Below are 19,989 nucleotides of genomic sequence, written 5' to 3'. Positions count from 1 at the left end.
AAACCAGAAAACCCTCCAGCTCAGTTCAAGAATAAGCATGTGGAAAGTTACTTCTTCAAAAGCAAAAGTATCTCATATCATCTCTTTTCATTTTTCTTCTCTTTATCCTTCATGCTGCTGCAAGATGGGGAGAAGGTGAACAATCAGTCGGAGCTCTGATTGCTTACCTTGTCTGTCACCTCTTTCAGCAGACCCCCTAGCTCGGCGACTTGGGGGACTCCTACTACATGGTTTGTATCGCGCTTGACCAAGCCTGAAACTACAAGTAAGCTTCAAGTGAAATTGATACATTACCTTGTGCATCTCCACCAGTTAAAGATACCACCCCTGGATGGAGGAAGAGTACTTCCAGAGAAGATGCCACATCTACCTATGAGACAGATAAGGCAAGTCAAGACGACACCACACTCCGATACTTAGAAGTTTCGTGATTACGAGATCATTCTCCCACAATATTTCCTAATGTCATTTGTACTAAATCATTCACTTGTACTCACTCAATGAGAGCTTGAACCTATGTACTTGTGTAAACCCTTCACAATTAATGAGAACTCTTCTATTCCGTGGACGTAGCCAATCTGGGTGAACCACGTACATCTTGTGTTTGCTTTCCTATCTCTATCCATTTATATACTTATCCACACTAATGACCGGAGCAATCTAGCGGAGATCACAAAAAGCGATCGTTTTCGCTACCTAGGATCTATCTTGCAAGAGAACGGAGAATTAGATGGAGATCTCAACCATAGAATACGAGCTGGATGGAAATAGTGCATCCGGCGTGTTGTGTGACCGTCGTAGGCCACTGAAGCTCAAGGGAAAATTTTATAGGACGGCAATAAGGCTAGCGATGTTGTATGGCACAGAATGTTGGGTGGTGAAACATCAACACGTACACAAAATGGGTGTAGCGGAGATGAGGATGCTTCGTGGGATGTGTGGGCACACGAGAAAGGATAAGATTGGGAATGAGGATATCCGAGGTAAAGTAGGAGTAGCCGAAATTGTAGGAAAGATGAGAGAAAATCGGCTCTGGTGATTTTGAACATGTGCAAAGAAGGCCGACTGACGCTCCGGTTCGAAGATGTGACTACGGGACAGAGGTTCAGGGCCGAAGGGGTAGAGGAAGACCTAGGACAACTTTGGAAGAGACTCTAAGAAAAGACTTAGAGTACTTGGATCTAACGGAGGACATGACACAAAACCGAGCGCAATGGCGTTCTAGGATTCATATAGCCGACCCCACTTAGTGGGAAAAGGCTTTGTTGTTGTTGTTGTTGTTGTTGTTGTTGTATCTTATATCCAAAATTAGTTGGACTCACATAATTAAAGTGTTCCTTAAGCAAGAAAGGAGCCACGTTCGGCAAAATGTGCGGATGGGAGAAAAAAAAAGTGTACATATTGCATATTGCAATCCACGTGATAAACATAAAAAAAAAAAAAAAATTGAGTACGTCGATATTTTTACACTAAGGGAGGGAGAGTTCAGCTAAGTCACACAATAAGCAACCTAATTTGGTGTCGAATTCGTCATCCACGAGATTCAAACCTAAGATCTCTCACTTCCAAGTGAAGAGGAATACTACCAAACCGTAGTACTGAGTGACATAAAAAAATAATTAAAAGTTTAATTTTGGTTCCAAAAAATAAAAACTTCTCACGTTTTACGCTATTCTGCACCTCTATTGCTTCAGCCCTGGTTTATGCTATTCTTCGGTTTTCCATATTAAAAACATAAAAATTAAAAAAATTAAAAAAAAAGGTCTCACGTTTCTTAACCACAAATCCTCACGAAACTCATCTCCACCACAAAACAGCCTCTTGTCCTCGTCCTCTCCTCCTCCCCTTTCAACCAAACTCAATTGGGGGTTTCATAAACAAGTTGGGATTCAATGAATCAAGTATCAAAATTTGACACGAAAACTTCACTCCACAAGCTATCTCTTGTCCTCTTGTCCTCATCTTATCCTCCTCCCCTTTCAAATTTTCAATCATACTCAATTAAATTGGGGTTTCAAAAACTAATGTTGGGGTTAAACGAATTTTTGTTACGCTATCCATCACTTACAGGTCATGCTATTCATAGAGTGGTTTAAAGAATTCCAAGGAGCTTTAATCACCCAATTTCTGCTCTTCATGTAAAAATTCTTTCAAAAAAGTTCAAACATTTTTTAGTGTAAATAACATTAACCTTCTTTAACAATCTCTTATAGCTTCGAAACATATTTTTTTCATGCGGTTTCTAATCCCGCAGCAACGCGCGGGCAATATTTCTAGTAACTTCCTAAAATAATCATCACATGAAATTTGATTGGGCTATAAACCATTACGAGGGGGCTCAGTGGTTGAAAACGAATATCAAACATGTATTCCACTTGTTATGTACTGGGTTCAATTTCCGACGCTGGTGAATCATAAGATGGTGGCGAAGGGAAGCAAAAATGTCTATGTGAGTCTTTTCAACTCTTGGAAAGATGGACTGTTGTAGCGAAATCATTAGCTGGTCTCATTTAAAAAAAAAAAAAAGAAATTGTTTGACTGGGCTGTATGTGTAAAACGGCCTGTATTGATATTTCACACACTAAGCCCAAATCCCAACAGCCCATATTCCCAGGCTCTTCAACCAACAAATAATAATTAAATTAATAAAACGAGAACCACCCCTCCCATTGGTTGAATCGTATAGCCACGGATCGAGAACTCAAAACCGTCGATTCGTATATAAATCAACGGCACATGCTCTCCCGCCGCGTCCTCTCCCCAAAACTATCACATGAAAACACAAAATTTCAAATTCCCGCTTTTTCTCTCCACTCCAAATCGTAAATAAATACCTCCAAAGCTTCCGCCACTTTCCATCCAATCGAAATCGAAATCTCTCAAATTTTCTCGAGAAACAAACACATCTTAAACCCTTCAAACCTCCACTTTCATTTTTCCAGATGGCTCGTACCAAGCAGACTGCTCGCAAGTCCACCGGAGGAAAGGCACCAAGGAAGCAGCTGGCAACTAAGGCTGCTAGGAAGTCTGCTCCGGCGACCGGTGGAGTGAAGAAGCCCCACCGCTTCAGGCCGGGAACTGTGGCTCTGAGGGAAATCAGGAAGTACCAGAAGAGCACTGAGCTCCTGATCCGCAAGCTTCCGTTCCAGAGGCTTGTGAGGGAGATTGCACAGGACTTCAAGACCGATCTGAGGTTCCAGAGCAGCGCGGTGTCGGCGCTCCAGGAGGCGGCGGAGGCGTACTTGGTGGGTCTGTTTGAGGACACCAACCTCTGCGCCATTCATGCCAAGAGGGTCACCATAATGCCCAAGGACATCCAGCTTGCTCGCAGGATTAGGGGCGAGAGGGCTTAAGAATCCCTAAATCTTAGGGTTTTGAATTTTCAGCAGAACGTAGTGGGATTTTTATGCTTTGTAATGGGTTTTGAAAATTGTTATGTAAAGTTGAAACCTTGGAAGATTTATGGTCAATCGAAGTTTGGTTTGATTTATGCACTCCATGTGTTTGTTAAAGTTTGCTTTGTAAGAGTCATCTAGAAGTATATTCCGAGGCTTAATGTCGCAATGTATGATTTGGGTGCTGCACTCCTCATGTAAATACAAGAGCCCTCTCGCGATTTCCTTTCTTCGATTCCAGTTTGGCCTTGACTTTTCAAAGAGACAGCTTGCTAGTTGCTAGTGAGTCGTTGCTCATAAACTCATACACAAGAATTCGGTGCTCTCTCGTTGCAGAATCCCAGCAGCTCGACTAAATTCCTGTGATTTGTCCTACTGATTGTGCTCAATTCATAGGTTCAATTTTATCAAAATTTCTAATATGTTAGACTATGTGTTAGTGCATTTATAATATATAATAGATGTTAGGGTTTTTATAATATATAATATGTGTTGGAATGATAATTTTGATAGAAAATTTTTGTTATATCGTAGGTAATTTTTGCAAACAAATTTTCGAAGCCATGTCTTATAGGAAACAACTATCCGGTAATATGAAAAGTAAAAAAAAAGCAAAGGATAATGAAATTACATAAAGTTTAAGAGGATCTCTTAATAAATTTTTTTCTACAAAGAATGAATCAATTGAAATTTTGAGAGAAACTGATGTTGGTGAAGAGTCACAATATGTTGGAGAGTTTCATGATCGTGAAATTGGTGGTTATGTGGAGAAAGATGTTAATGACGAGTCTCATGACCATGAAAATGGTGGTGATTTGGAAGAAAATGTTGATGATGAGTTTCAAGACCATGAAAATGGTGGTGATTTGGATTTAAATGTTGATAATGATCATATTGGTGTGGAGGAAAATATTGAATCTTCTGAACCTATTTTCCATTTAAACATTTATGATCCAAGAGTTTGGGATAATATTGTTGAATTGTGGCCAAGTAGCAACTCAACATCACCTTTTAGGTATTAAACAAAGCAAAAGAAAGAAAAAGACAATATAATTATGTCCCTTCCATGTTTTGGGGAGGAAAACATGGCACCTTGTCTAAAGTGAATTGTTTTGGCCATAACACCCGTGGGTTTTGGTTTTTAATATGGGGTTGTTGCCTTTGGAGAAATGATAGAGAGAAGAGAAGAGTGCATCAGAAAACAGAGAAGAAAAAATAGAAGTGGAGCATCCCCTCTTTGAAGAGAAGAAGAAAGTGCTCCTCTTTTTGGTTAGTAATCATCCACCAAGGTAGTTGTTGTTGTAATAGCTTTGAGCTATATGTATAGAGAATAAATTATTCATTATATTTCTTTCTCTATTTGTTTCTGTGGTGTATGAGAGCTATTGGGTGTATTGGGTTATTTGGGTTGTGAGATTGCCAACACTTTGTAAACTCCCATTTGGTTGACAGTGGATTCTTGGGTGAGCTCCTACTGCTCCGAGGACGTACTTCAGTTACATTGACTGTTGAGGAACCTCGTTAAAATCTTGGTATCTTTAATATTTTGTTCTTGCATTTTCATTTGATAAATTTCCTGTGGGTTAGCTTGAGTTGGTTCCAACGGGTTTGGTGTGCTATCCTAGCACAACAATTGGTATCAGAGCACTGGTTGCTCTTGGGTACTGTCTAGTTGCCAAAGATGTCAGACGGGCAAGATGAGAATCCTTTTGGAAGCAGCTCCGGGTTTGCAAGAACTACGGTGCAAAATGCAAAGTTCGAACTGGAAAAGTTTGATGGCACAAACAACTTCGGGATGTGGCAATGTGAGGTCAAAGATGTGTTGGCTCAACAAGATCTACTTGCCGCTTTGGGAGAGAAGCCGGAATGCGAAAAATTAAATTTGTGGGCTTGCTCTTCAATTCGGTTGTGCCTTGCAAAAACTCAGAAGTATTTTGTGATGCGGGAGACATTAGCAAGTGTGTTGTGGCAAAAATTGGAAGACAAGTATATGACAAAGAGTGCAGAGAACCGGCTACACTTGAAGAAAAAGCTCTACCACTTCCAATACAAAGAAGGTACAAAAATGATTAGACACCTTGATGCTTTTAATAAGTTGATTGCCGACTTGTTAAATTTAGATGAGGATACTAAGGATGAAGATAAGGCCTTAATATTGTTGAATTCATTGCCGGACTCTTATGAGCATTTTGTTACCACTATTATGCATGGTAAAGAAACTGTGAAATTTGAAGATGTGTCAAATGCCTTGATAAATTATGAAATGAGGCATAGAGATAAAAATCATGATAGTACCTCTGAAGCTTTATTTGTTAGAGGTAGATCATCGGAGAGAAGATCATCTTCTAGTAGGAAAAAATCACAGTCTCGACCTAGAGGAAACTCTAAAGGTAGAAAACCTTTGGAAAGGGATGAATGTGCCTTTTGTCATAATAAGGGCCATTGGAAGAAAGATTGTCCTAGGTTGAAGACCAAAGGCAAAGAAAGTTCTGAAGCTAATGTTGCTGAGGTTGAAACAGATTTTTCTGATTTTGCTTTAACCACTTCCTCATCATTTGATTGTGCTACTAAGTGGGTGTTGGATACGGGTTGTACTCATCATATGACTCCTCACAAGGATTGGTTTTCAAGCTTGAAAGAGTTTGATGGTGGAGTTGTGTTCATGGGAGATGACAATCCTTGCACAACAAAAGGGATTGGTACAGTTCGGTTGAAGTTGCATGATGGCATGGTTAAAGAGTTGACAGGTGTTCGGTATGTACCGAATTTGAATTCTTTGGGTACTTTGGAATCCGAGGGTTTTAGGTTTCATTCAGATGGACAGACATTGAAAGTTACTTATGGTGCACTTGTTGTGATGAAAGCTCCTAGATGTGGCCATTTGTATTTATTGCAGGGAAGCACTGTGACAGGTGAAGCATCTGTAGTCTCTGAAAATATGGGCACATCTGATTCAGATACTACTAAATTGTGGCATATGAGATTAGGCCATGCCGGTGAGAAAGCTCTACAAGGGCTTGTGAAAAAAGGTCTTCTAAAAGGTGCCACGACTTGTAAACTTGATTTCTGCGAGCATTGTGTCTTGGGGAAGCAAACTAGAGTGAAGTTTGGTACTGCTGTACATCAGACGAAGGGCATTCTTGATTATGTGCATTCAGATGTTTGGGGTCCTACAAAGACTCCCTCTTTAAGTGGTAGACATTGGTTCGTGACCTTTGTTGATGATTATTCAAGAAGGTCTTGGGTTTACATTATGAAGCACAAGAATGAGGTATTGAGCATTTTCTTGAGTTGGAAGAAAATGGTTGAGAACCAGACTGGGAGAAAGATTAAGATTTTGAGATCGAATAATGGTGGTGAATACACATCCGACCCTTTCTTTAAAGTTTGCAAAGAGGAAGGAATTGTGAGACATTTCAGTGTTCAGGGAACTCCACAACAAAATGGAGTTGCAGAAAGATTGAATCGAACCTTGCTTGAAAAGGTTAGATGTATGTTGTCTCAGTCGGGTTTAAGCAAGTCATTTTGGGCAGAGGCAGTTAATTATGCATGTCACATCATCAACCGGTTACCCTCAGCTGCTGTTCAGGGTAAGACACCAATGGAGGTATGGACTGGAAAACCTTCTTCTGATTATGACTATATCCGTATTTTTGGTTCACCTGCTTATTTTCATGTGACTGAAAATAAACTTGATCCTAGAGCCAAAAAGGCTATCTTTCTTGGTTTTAGTAGTGGTGTCAAATGTTACAGGTTGTGGTGCCCAGAGATGAAAAAACTTGTAATCAGCAGAGATGTGACATTTGATGAAGAAAGTATGTACAAAGTCTCTGAGAAGAATGTGAAAGATGTCCAACAGGTGGAGCTTGAGAAAGTTGCCTCTGTTACTTCAAATCCTATTTCCGCTGATGTCGAAGCCACTACAAGTGAAGAAGTTGGAGACCATGAGGATGTTGAAGAAGTTGAACTTGAAGATTCTATTCAAGTTGAACAGCAAGTTTCACCTCAAGAGTCTATTGCCAAGAACAGAGAAAAGAGACAAATTACCAAGCCAGCTCGGTATAGTGACTATGTTGCTTTTGCTCTTCCTATTATCATTGATGATATTCCATCCAATTTCAAGGAAACCATTGAGAGTGAGGAGAATGAGAGGTGGTGCAATGCCATGGGTGATGAGATGAATTCTCTCTTGAAGAACAAGACTTGGGAGTTAGCTAAATTGCCTAAGGGCAAGAAAGCTATCGGTTGCAAATGAGTGTATGCCAAGAAGGAAGATGCTGATGAAAAAAGCAATGTGAGATTCAAAGCAAGATTAGTTGCTAAAGGGTATGCACAAAAGGAGGGCATTGACTACAATGAAATATTTTCTCCGATTGTGAAGCACTCCTCAATTCGTATTATGTTAGCTCTTGTTGCACAATATGATCTTGAGCTTGTGCAACTTGATGTGAAGACGGCTTTCCTACATGGTGATTTGAATGAAGAGATTTATATGTGTCAACCGGATGGGTATATAGTGAAAGGGAAGGAGAACTTGTTTTGCAAATTGAAGAAATCACTATATGGCTTGAAGTAATCTCCAAGACAATGGTATTTAAGGTTTGATAAATTTATGAGAGGCCAAAATTATTCTAGAAGTCAATATGATCATTGTGTGTACTTCAAGAAGTTGCAAGATGGGTATTTCATTTTTTTGTTGATATATGTTGATGATATGTTGATTGCCTCAAAGAATGTTGAAGAGATTGAAAAATTGAAGAAGCAAATGAAGAATGAGTTTGAGATGAAGGATCTTGGTGAAGCGAAGAAGATCCTTGGCATGGAGATCACTAGAGATAGAGAGAAGGGTTTGGTCAGTTTGAATAAAAAACAATACCTTGAGAAGTTGATTCGGAAGTTTGGAGTTCATGATTCAACCAAACCGGTTAGTACCCCTTTAGCTCCTCGTTTTAAATTGAGTTCTCTACAATGTCTTAAAACTGATAAAGAGAAGCTGCAAATGAAAAATATACCATATGCAAATTTGGTTGGTAGTTTGATGTATGCAATGGTATGCTTTAGACCAGATATTGCTCATGCAGTTGGCATGGTGAGTCGATATATGCATAATCCAGGTAAATAGCATTGGCAAGCAGCTAAGTGGATATTGAGATATCTCCATGGTACTCGAGATGTTGGTTTATGCTTTGAGAATGATGACTCTGGTATTGGTCATTTTGCAGTTGGTTATGTTGATTCAGATTATGCAGGTGATCTGGATGGAAGGAAGTCTACTACAGGCTATGTGTTTACTATGGCTAAAGGGCCAGTTTGTTGGAGGTCCATTTTGCAGTCGTCTATTGCCTTGTCTACTACAGAGGCTGAATATATGGCAGTTGCTGAAGCTATAAAGGAGGCCATTTGGATACATGGGCTGATTAGAGATTTAGGGGTTGATCAGAAGCAGGTGGAGGTACATTGTGATAGTCAGAGTGCCATTTATTTGGCTAAGTATCAGGTTCATCATGCGAGGACCAAGCACATAGATGTGCGTTATCACTTTGTTCGTGAAATTGTTGGTGAAGGGGAAATCATTCTCCAGAAGATTCCAACTAATGACAACCCTGCTAATATGTTGACTAAGGTTGTTGGTGTCGCCAAGTTTGTTCATTGCTTGAACTTGGCTCACATTTTGTCTATATAAAGAAGGCGTTGAGCAATAGGAGTTTTTTGGAGCATTTGGCTCGGCATGAGTTGTTCTCTTGCTAGTGTTTGGGAGTGATTTTTTGAATCAATTGTGTTGGTTGGCTTATCATGGCTTTTTCGGAACTTGGCCAAGGTGGAGATTGTTGAATTGTGGCCAAGTGGCAACTCAACATCACCTTTTAGGTATTAAACAAAGCAAAAGAAAGAAAAAGACAATATAATTATGTCCCTTCCATGTTTTGGGGAGGAAAACATGGCACCTTGTCTAAAGTGAATTGTTTTGGCCATAACACCCGTGGGTTTTGGTTTTTAATATGGGGTTGTTGCCTTTGGAGAAATGATAGAGAGAAGAGAAGAGTGCATCAGAAAACAGAGAAGAAAAAATAGAAGTGGAGCATCCCCTCTTTGAAGAGAAGAAGAAAGTGCTCCTCTTTTTGGTTAGTAATCATCCACCAAGGTAGTTGTTGTTGTAATAGCTTTGAGCTATATGTATAGAGAAGAAATTATTCATTATATTTCTTTCTCTATTTGTTTCTGTGGTGTGTGAGAGCTATTGGGTGTATTGGGTTATTTGGGTTGTGAGATTGCCAACACTTTGTAAACTCCCATTTGGTTGATAGTGGATTCTTGGGTGAGCTCCTACTGCTCCGAGGACGTACTCCAGTTACACTGACTGTTGAGGAACCTCGTTAAAATCTTGGTGTCTTTAATATTTTGTTCTTGCATTTTCATTTGATAAATTTCCTGTGGGTTAGCTTGAGTTGGTTCCAACGGGTTTGGTGCTATCCTAGCACAACAAATCTTAATGCAAAAATGAGAGCCTTCTTGTAGAAAATGGACCAATTTGAGAAACTATTATCACCTATCCTAAGGACAAACTCTCTAGAAAATTTTCTTTACACTACTATGATCGAAAATTACGAACAAGCGTGAGGGCCTAGCCCCCCCCAACTTTGACTGAGTTTCAGCGCTCATTAATTTTTTTTTAAACATATGTTTCCGTACTAAAAAAGAGCACACTTTGAGCTTTCGCATTGGGCGCCCAAAAAGTTAGGATTGGCCCTGGTAAGCGCATATCTGACTGAAGGATCGATACCAATTTTTAGTATGTTATTGTACATATTATTTAAAGACATTGGAAACTTATGGATGGGAAATCCGATGTGCGGATCTTTCGAATTAAATTTTTAGGATTCTAAATTTGGTCATTGACCGCATTGACCGAGGGTTGACTTTTGGTCAAAATGTTATGAATCGTTTCTAAATATTGAAATTAACATTATTAGTTATTCGATAGAGCCTAGTGGGTGTAGTTTGGTCAGCGAGCCATTTTGGGGAATGTGTGCTTCGATTTGCATAAGGGTGGCACCTTACCGAAATTCACGTGATTATTGAACTATTAAAAGATATAAATGATATGTGTGATTTCTAGTAAGAAAATATGAGCTTGAACCATGTTAAGATTATTACGTAGAATTTGTACATATATGTGATTAGATATTGGATGTTGCCTATGGTCTTGTCTGATTAATTTGCATTGAGAGACCATAAGCATTCTAGGGGTGACTCCTCCTAGTTAATCCACATTTGGGGGTCACTACCTACTTTGTCACATTGCATCCATATGTGGTCCTGCCTGGTTAATCTGCATTGGGAATCACGTTATCGGATGGATGCCTATGGTTCGCTTGGTTAAACCGCATTTGGAGACCATACATATTCTAGAGTTAGGTTCCTTTGAGTGGTCCATAATTTATCTTCATTGAACCCTATATCTTGTGGATAGAAGTTACTCAAGGTTACTCTTGTGGTTGTAACTTAAGGTTATGATAATGGATATATGGAATGCATGTAGGGAAATATGGCAAACCTTATGGAGGTTGGTTTTATTAAACTATGATGTGATATTTGATCTTTGATTAATTAATGTGGTTAGATGTTAATATTGTGCATCTTTAATGCATTGAATATATTAGTTGATGTAGTTGAATAATTGTTGGTTGAAAGCAATGTGATATATGTGGAAGATGAATGACAATCTTGGCCGCTAGATTGTTTCGTTAAATAGACTGGAACCTAGTGAATCATATCATCAAGTTCCAGGAATTGAATGATTTTGAAACTCTATGTTTTTCCTGTTTAGAAGATTCAAGACAAACAAAACCTCATCTTAGGGGCAAGAAAATATAGTGAAGAAGTGTAATCGATGTGGTGGGACAACCCACAAAAGCCAAACTTGCAAGAATTCAATTACACTCTGTTCCAGCGCATGATTGTGAATGTTTTGCTTTGGGATTTATTACTTTATTGACTTTTATATTATTTGAGTTTAAGAACAAAAGATGCAAAGAGCTTATATGATATGTTTGCCAGTTTAACATATTGACTTTCAAAGCTTTGTGTTTTCAGATTATTCATGCATTAGTGTTCAAATATTTATTACTTAAAAAGGGTTTTTGTTTTTAATTCTTGCTTTCATCTTGGTTTAAACTTTAAAGGTTGCAAACATCTAAAGGTGTAGTTAAACGTTGCAGACACCCGAAGGTAGTTTAAAGGCTAATTTCTTAAATTCATGGGGATTAATTTTTCAAATTGGCGCCAATTTGCCAAAAATAATGTGGGAATTTGGAAAACTCTCTCATTCTATATTCAAATCTACAATATTATACTTGTGTTTTGGTAGTTGTGCGAAACCCTAATATTATGAATATATGAGAGTAGTGGCTATAACTTTATATGGGGTCTAAAATTTGGTTATCTGTCCAAATTTCCCCTCAATAATTACATTTATTATCTATTTAATTCATCTTCAAATTTGATACACAAACTTGGTGTTTCTAACATTTCGGATTGCGACACTTCTTGAGTCCTTCTTGAGGAAACTTTTGAACCAGTGTGCAGAGAGTTTCGGATATCTTTTCAACCCATTGTTGTAATCCACATAGTTGATACCAAATCGCACAGCGTATCCTATTTCCCATTCAAAGTTGTCCAGTAATGACCATGCAATGTATCCCTTCACTTTGGAGCCATTTCTACACCAAACAAAAAGTAGGAAAACTCAAAAAATTCAAGCCAATGTAATGATTAAATAAGGGGGGGTGCTTTTCACGCACCTCCTTTTACCCTTACACATCCTTGTTAATTTTTGTTCATTGATGCACTTCAATTCATTCGATTCGATAATCGAAAAAATTAAGAGGAGTGTGTGAGAAGTAAAAATGAATAGATAACACCACCTTTGAATAACCAAAGTGTGAGAAGGCCAACCATATATAGTGTTAATAAACACTTACTTGATTGCAGCTCGAACGTAACATAAGTGGCGATAATAGTAGTCAACTCTATTGGTATCATTAAGGGCTTCCTGGAGTGATAATTTAGGATCATTGAACTCGGATACACCTACAATATAAGATAGTTAAAATATGGGATACTCCAGAGTTTTCTACAATTTTTGTTTTCATATTGTATTTCACACCATTAATGTGAAATCTTGATGATGCAATAATTAAGGCAGTATTAGTTACGTACCACTTTCAGTAATGTAAATGAGTGGATCATTATACTTCTTCTTTATGTAGAGTAAAAGATCATAAACTCCTTTTGGATAAACGTATAACCAATCTGAAGCAGTCTGCAACTCGTACGAAAATAGTTTAGACCTTTAATAGTTATGTTTGAACAGGGAAAACAATTGAATTAAAAAACACTAATATATTGATGTGTACCGGTGGACCAATTGGGACGCCATTAAGCTCAACTGCCACAACATATATGAATATTAGAATCTAATTATATTGTAAGAACATATTTTTCAAAGTAAAAAAGCTAAATTTCAACTTGTGCTCACTAGTAACTTTGACATGAGAATCTGTTACGTAGCTTGCAGGTAAGGAAGAATTATCAGGTACGTCATTGCTTGAGTATCTAGCAGTATAATAATTTAATCCAAGAAAATCAAATGACCCAGTTAGCAACATGGATTCTTCGTTGGTGAATACTGGTAATCGATTTCCAACCAGAGATCGCATGCTCTGTGGATAATCCCCACTTGTCAATGGCTCCATAAACCTACCCAAAATCATGGAAATTTCAAACTCATAAGCCTAAATTATAGGTATATTGTCGACTTGTCCCAAAAACTTGTATACAGCTGCCAATTTTCCTTTGAACTTTAATTTTAGATGATTACTCTTAAAACTTTATAAAGAGCCAATTTCCTCTCTGACTTTGGATTTTAAAATTTTTTTATCCATCCATTTTGCCTTCATATAGTGGTCATGTGTTTGCCCACGTGATCAAGATGGATGTATAATTAGATGAAAATTTTCAAAAGTCAGAAGGGAAATTGGATAATTATAAAAAATCAAATTGATAGCTCTATACAAGTTCGAAGTGCAAATCAACAAATACATCCAAATTTTATTGATATGTATAAACTAACAATATACTTACCATCCAAACATAAAATCCAATGACCGTAATGCAGCATGTTTATCTTCCTTTGTCTCCGAAGCAGGAACAAACCAATATGTATTCAATGTTATTCCGATCAGACCCTTTTGAAATGCCTACACAAGAACATGAATTCGATTATAGCCAGAAGGAGATACAACCTACTACTATTTACTTGTGTAGAATTCTCAACTAGGACCTAATACATATTAAGAAAAACAAAAAGAAACAAATTAATACACCTGATATTTATCTTTGTACACTTTTACAGCAGCTGCATGAGCAAGAAGGAGATGGTGCGTCGCCAAGTATGGTTCGATTGCTGAATCTCCGCCGAGACAATTCCGATTTTGCCAATAAGAGCAACGCCCCGGTGCTTGAGACCCAACTGCAAAACCATTGTTTGAAACACTATGTGGCTCATTCAACGTGGTCCATTGCTTTACTCGATCACCAAATTCCTTATAACAAAGCTCTGCATAGTCTCTAAAATGATTGCTGTATATACACATTTAAGACATATTATATATACCGCCACAAAAAAACTTTATTCCACTATGTAAGTTGGCTGTATAAATCATAGAATGTCAATATTTATTTAAAATGGGCAGTTAGTTGTAAATTTGTTCACTTACATAATACGAGGGCTTAAGAAACCACCATATTCGTGTTCCAAAGCTTCAGGAACATCCCAATGAAAGAGTGTCACAACTGGATTTATACCTATATATAAAAAATTTGATTAAATTAATATTTTAATACTGCATGTAATTCTTGTTATATATTATTATTGGATAATAAAAAAAATGTTATTCTTATCACATTTGTGTAACATTTTTATAGAAATAAGACTTACATGTATGGGTGGACATCATCTCGAGATGTGATAGAAATATAGTAAAAAAATATGATAAATGTAACATTACTCGTATAAATTTTGTGTGCCTAACATTAATTTTATTTGATATGTAAATAAAGTAAGAGAAGTCACCATTGCGTAGGAGTTCATCGATGAGATTATTGTAATGTATGATTCCCCTCTGGTTCACGCCGCCGCTTAACTTTCCACCTGATGTTTAGTCAAAACAAGCAACTAAGCAAATAACACAAATTTTCACAAAAAAATAAAAAAATAAAAAAATAAAAAAAATCAGTTGTTATGTAACGATATTGATGATTGGTCTCAAGACTCCGAACCAAATAAGATAATTCATGCTACTTACTACCGTTAATTTTCTTCACTTGTAAATTAGAAATTTTAAATTTTAAAAATGACAAATTTCACAACAAATTTATTTTGGGCCCCTTTGTGTAAATGTATCTATTTGTATAAATAAGAACAAAAAAATACGATGAGTTGTTTGAATCAACTTACTTGGTAGCAATCTGGACCACGAGATAGAGAACCTATAAGCATCCAACCCCATGTCCTTCATAATCCCCACATCTTCCTATATAAATAATAACACAAAAAAAATTAAAAGAAAGAAGCTCAAAGTGAAGGTTCTTGTTTTTCAGTTTCGTTTGTTTCCATAAGCTCCAAAATTCTGTGATTATTTAACCTTATAGCGGTGATATTGATCAACAGCAACATCTCCATTGCTGCCATCTACAATTCTTTCTGCATTTAACCAAAATTTTATTTGGAATGAATGAATTCAATTTCACCAAATAATAGTAGCTCAAAATATTCATAATTTTAACTAATTGGTAATTAATTGACTAGAGAGACCTGGATGGTCGTGCGTGTAGGTATCCCATATGCTTGGTCCTCTACCATCTTCTTTTGCAGCACCTTCGAACTGAAATAATTTCACACAGAGCCAGAGGCACAACTTAGAGATCGATACAATGAAGAGATCGATGCCGATATTCATGCATATGGATGCTAATTGAAACAAAAACAAAACCTAGTACTAATATAAAGCAAAAGACAGAGTAACCTCCGAAGGGAATTGACCTGATAAGATGCTGAAGCTGTGCCAAATATGAACCCTGGTTCAAAACTACTTCTGCTGAGAGAGCCACAATGAATGGGCGGATCAGTACTGGCATCTGTGTCATTTGTCAATGCAACGCTAACTAGTAACACCAATAGTAACAAGCATACGATCCAACATCGTAATTGTAATGCCATAGTTTTGTGGTACAAGTATCTTCACGGGGTGACAGGAATCAAACACAAGACTTTCGAACACGAAATTATGAGTGCACGAGTGAATGCTCAAAAACTAGTTCAGCTACGTACACTGCCCTTACAATTGCAGGAGAAAAGCCTAAGAAACAGTTTAACTGGTACAAAAGAAGGGCCTGAAACCATGCCAAGAAAACAGAATGGGGAAGATCAGGAAACATCGCATCGCTTCATATATAGCAACAAGGGAAAGTATGGTGATCTAGATAAAGGTCGGCTTTTAAATCAAAAGATTTGGCTTTTGTCATCAGATCCTAATTAAAATAAGTACGTAAGTAGATTTTTTATGAAATTTATATTATCTCTTCGTATCTGATTCCGACTTTTAGTGCTTTTGGTGAATTGTATTTGTCTTCTTGTCATTGTCACATGGTTTGCGTGCGAACATTTTGTCCATTCAACTTTCTTTTAAGTCTTAAGAAATTTCAAAGAAACATTTATTCTATTCGTTGAAAGAGGGCATGAGAATGCTAAATAATTACATTTTTAATGTTTAGTGTGTTCGTACTTGGAAAAGTTTCATTCCTAATGGATTACAAAGGGGAAAGTAAAACCCTTAATTCACCTCGGAGCAAACCTGAAGTTGGTATACATCAAACAGATGATAAATTTTTTAGTGTGCCCAATATTCTAAAAGACGCTAGACGCTAGTCGAGCAGCGGGCGCCTAGGCGGATTAGGCGGATTAGGCGGATTTAAATAAATCCATTATATTTCGTTAAAAATAAATGTCTGTTTATACTTTAAATATATATAATTTCATCATAAACTACAAAATAGAAAGACATATATATTATGAAGTATTGGAACATAATGATCACATGGAGAACAAGCATATAATGTGTGTTCATTTAAGTATTCAACAAGTCTCTTATAATTTATTGAAAAATCAAATAAAATGCAAAATAAAAACTATCTATTTTCTGTCTAAATGAGTTGCAACCTAGGCGGGTCTGGGCGGGTTAGGCAGGTGCCTAAGCCGTCTAGACAAAGTGGCTTCACAACTTGTACAATAAGTGAATGGCTCTTAAGTTGGCTAATTGTTAGGTTTACATCACAATCACTCTACTATCGAAACTCTAATTAAGATCCATTCCAAATTCTATTGGTTTTAAAATGGGAAAATTTGAAATATGTCCAATTTTATAAGTCTACTTTTGAAATATGTCTAATTTTCAGTTACTTTTGACTTTTGAAATAGGTCTAATTTTCAGTTACTTTTGACCCATATCAAAATACCCCTTTTAAAATCCTCAAGGACATATTTAATTATTTACATGGATGAAAATATGAAGAAATAAGGATGTAAATGAATGAGTACGAGATAAACAATCTCCAATGAAAATATTCAAAACCGTCCTTACCACCGTATTTTCCTATATAAAAGAACTATAGAACTTCCAAGGAAGTGGAGCAGCTGTGTCTAGAGTACAGGAACTCACCACAGTATCCTTAAAAATCCGTACGTATAGGGGTTGCACAATGATTCCATAATTGGGGCCGAGATTGATTCTGGGTGAACAGAAATCCCACTGCTGTGGGCCGCGCAACAACTTCTATCATTGACCAGACAAGGCCCACATAATCTTATTCTTTTGTTTTTTTGAATTGATGGAAACCAACGATTCAGATAAATTTTTGATTTTGATTCTGATTTTGATTCTTATTGTTTTTATCAATGGTCACAATACTTTAACTAAATTAATAATGATTTTTTAATCTTTTAATCCTTATATTTGGAATTATATCTTAAAGATTTCTATTTGAGATAATATTCTTTTAAGGACTCGAATATTCTCTTAAAGTATTTAAATGAGTCATCAAAGGTGGTGGTGGAGTCCTAAAAATAGGAACTCTAGTTGAAGATGCTCTTTTCCGTCTTATAGTTAAGATATTTCTAAGAAACATATGTTCTGTTTGCGGAAAGAGGGCATGGGATTGCTAAATAATTTCATTTCTCATGTTTAGTATGTTCATACTTGGAAAGTTTTCATACGTACTGAATACAAAGGGGAAAATAAAACCCTTCATCCACCTTTGAGCAAACCTGAAATTGGTGTACACCAAACAAAAAATAAGGCAAACTCTTATCACACAAAATAGCTCCACAACTCTTATAATGAGTGAATGGCTCATAAGTTGGCGAGAGTAGACTAAAAGGATTACAACTAATCTCACCATCGTTACTAACCAAACTCTAATTAAATTGCATTTCAAATTCTATTGATTTTAAACTCCCCAAGACATATTTACTTATATGGTATTAGAATATGAAGGAACGATGGATTAAGAGGAGTGTTGAAGTAAATGATTGGCCATGAGATAAACAATCTCTTTATGTTAACATGATACATTTATTTACGTGTATCTTATATCTAAAATTGATTGGACTCACATAATTAAAGCACTCCTTAAGCAAGAAAGGAGCCACGTTTGGCCCAAGAGGCCGATTTCCCCACACGGTTTTTTATTTTTTGAAAAAGGGAACATATTGCATATTGCAACCCAAGTGATAAACATAAAAAAATGAAAAATAATTAAAAGTTTAATTTTGGTTCCAAACTTCTCACGTTTCTTAACCCCTTGTCCTCATCTTCTCCTCCTCCCCTTTCAACCAAAATCAAATGGGGTTTAAAAAACAAGTTAGGATTCAATGAATCAACCATCAAAATTTGACTCTAAAACTTCACTCCACAAGCAATCTCTTGTCCTCTTGTCCTCATCTTATCCTCCTCTCCTTTCAATCATACTCAATTAAATTGGGGTTTCAAAAATAATGTTGGGGGTCAAACGAATCATGTATCAAAATTTGACTTAAAAACTTCACTTCACAAGGTATTTTGTATGAGTTTACTTCATTAATTTGTTTTGGGCATTGTAATTTAGAATTTAGCTTTCCACTTTTGGAGAATTTTTATTCTATGATTTCTCCAAATTACATATCAACCCTATGTGTGTATATATAAGTGTTTTGTTTGGTAAACGGCAGTGTTATCCACAAATTCCATTTTACCATTTCTACAGTTCTCAATTTTTGACCGTAAGCGAGTGAAAATGAATTGAAAATGATCAAGAGACAAAAATTAAAAGGAGTGTGTGGATAGCACAACCTTAGTAAATTATTATAGTTTTTTAATTTGTGATTTTCTTGTTGAGGATGCCACTATCCATACAGATGCCTATCTCTATGGTTGATTGGGCTGTAAACCATTACGGGGTGGCTCAATGGTTGAAAACAAATTTCAGGCCTGTATTTCACATGTTACGTATTTAATTAAATTCTCGGCGGTGATGAATCACAAGATGATGGCGAAGGGAGGCAAAAATGTCTCTTTGAGTCTTTCCAACCCTTGAAAATGTGTCTGTGAGCCCATCTTCCCAGGTTCTTCAACTAACAAATAATAATTAAATTAAAAAAACCAAAACCACCTCCCATTGGTTGAATCCAAGAGCCACGGATCGAGAACCCACAACCGTCGATTCGTCTCGCCGCGTCATCACCCCGAAACTTTAACACGAAAACACAAAATTTCAAACTTCCCGCGATTCCTCTCCTCTCCAAATCGTAAATAAATACCCCCAAAGCTTCCGCCACTTTCCATCCAATCGAAATCGAAATCTCTCAAATTTTCTCGAGAAACAAACATATCCTAAGCCCTTCAAACTTCCACTTTCATTTTTCCAGATGGCTCGTACCAAGCAGACTGCTCGCAAGTCCACCGGAGGAAAGGCTCCAAGGAAGCAGCTGGCAACTAAGGCTGCTAGGAAGTCTGCTCCGGCGACCGGTGGAGTGAAGAAGCCCCACCGTTTCAGGCCGGGAACTGTGGCGCTGAGGGAAATCAGGAAGTACCAGAAGAGCACTGAGCTCCTGATCCGCAAGCTTCCGTTCCAGAGACTTGTGAGGGAGATCGCACAGGACTTCAAGACTGATCTGAGGTTCCAGAGCAGCGCGGTGTCGGCGCTCCAGGAGGCGGCCGAGGCGTACTTGGTGGGTCTGTTTGAGGACACCAACCTCTGCGCTATTCATGCCAAGAGGGTCACCATAATGCCCAAGGACATCCAGCTTGCTCGCAGGATTAGGGGCGAGAGGGCTTAAGAATTCCTAAATCTTAGGGTTTTGAATTTCAGCAGAATGTAGTGGGATATTTATGATTTGTAATGGGTTCTGAAAATTGATATGTAAAGTCGAAACCTTGGAAGATTTATGGTTAATCGAAGTTTGGTTTCATTTATGCACTCCATGTGGTTGTTAAATTGC

General features: G+C 37.3%; 3 protein-coding genes across 3 annotated transcripts; 2 read left to right on the top strand and 1 right to left on the bottom strand.

Annotated features, from left to right (window-relative positions):
• Positions 1-2,815: 2,815 nt before the first annotated feature.
• LOC126588510 (histone H3.2) lies at positions 2,816-19,967 on the top strand. Its single transcript, XM_050253615.1, has 2 exons — positions 2,816-2,922; positions 19,397-19,967. Exon 2 carries the CDS (start codon positions 19,417-19,419, stop codon positions 19,825-19,827), a length of 411 nt encoding a protein of 136 aa, XP_050109572.1. The 5' UTR covers positions 2,816-2,922; positions 19,397-19,416; the 3' UTR covers positions 19,828-19,967.
• LOC126588509 (histone H3.2) lies at positions 2,919-3,494 on the top strand. Its single transcript, XM_050253614.1, has one exon. It carries the CDS (start codon positions 2,943-2,945, stop codon positions 3,351-3,353), a length of 411 nt encoding a protein of 136 aa, XP_050109571.1. The 5' UTR covers positions 2,919-2,942; the 3' UTR covers positions 3,354-3,494.
• LOC126588494 (beta-glucosidase 12-like) lies at positions 11,705-15,988 on the bottom strand. The gene is made up of 13 exons (XM_050253587.1): positions 15,499-15,988; positions 15,271-15,340; positions 15,101-15,159; positions 14,914-14,989; positions 14,530-14,607; positions 14,174-14,261; positions 13,781-14,036; positions 13,539-13,654; positions 12,934-13,154; positions 12,812-12,843; positions 12,615-12,717; positions 12,377-12,485; positions 11,705-12,115 (listed from the first exon to the last, which is right to left on the bottom strand). The coding sequence occupies exons 1-13, from the start codon at positions 15,673-15,675 to the stop codon at positions 11,890-11,892; spliced, it is 1,611 nt and encodes a 536-aa protein (XP_050109544.1). The 5' UTR covers positions 15,676-15,988; the 3' UTR covers positions 11,705-11,889.
• Positions 19,968-19,989: the final 22 nt, after the last annotated feature.

This window comes from Malus sylvestris, chromosome 11 (assembly GCF_916048215.2).
Source record: "Malus sylvestris chromosome 11, drMalSylv7.2, whole genome shotgun sequence".
NCBI classification, from domain to species: Eukaryota; Viridiplantae; Streptophyta; class Magnoliopsida; order Rosales; family Rosaceae; genus Malus; species Malus sylvestris.
Note: the sequence above shows the minus strand (reverse complement) of the source record. Positions and strands in the feature narration are given on the sequence as shown.

Coding starts and splice junctions, on each gene's coding strand:
- LOC126588510 (XM_050253615.1), top strand. CDS start 19,417: ATGGCTCGTACCAAGCAGACTGCTCGCAAGTCCACCGGAGGAAAGGCT.
- LOC126588494 (XM_050253587.1), bottom strand. CDS start 15,675: ATGGCATTACAATTACGATGTTGGATCGTATGCTTGTTACTATTGGTG. Junction 14,990..15,100: donor ATCAATATCACCGCTATAAG/GTTAAATAATCA, acceptor TTATTTATATAG/GAAGATGTGGGGATTATGAA. Junction 14,262..14,529: donor CGATGAACTCCTACGCAATG/GTGACTTCTCTT, acceptor TTTTATATATAG/GTATAAATCCAGTTGTGACA.
- LOC126588509 (XM_050253614.1), top strand. CDS start 2,943: ATGGCTCGTACCAAGCAGACTGCTCGCAAGTCCACCGGAGGAAAGGCA.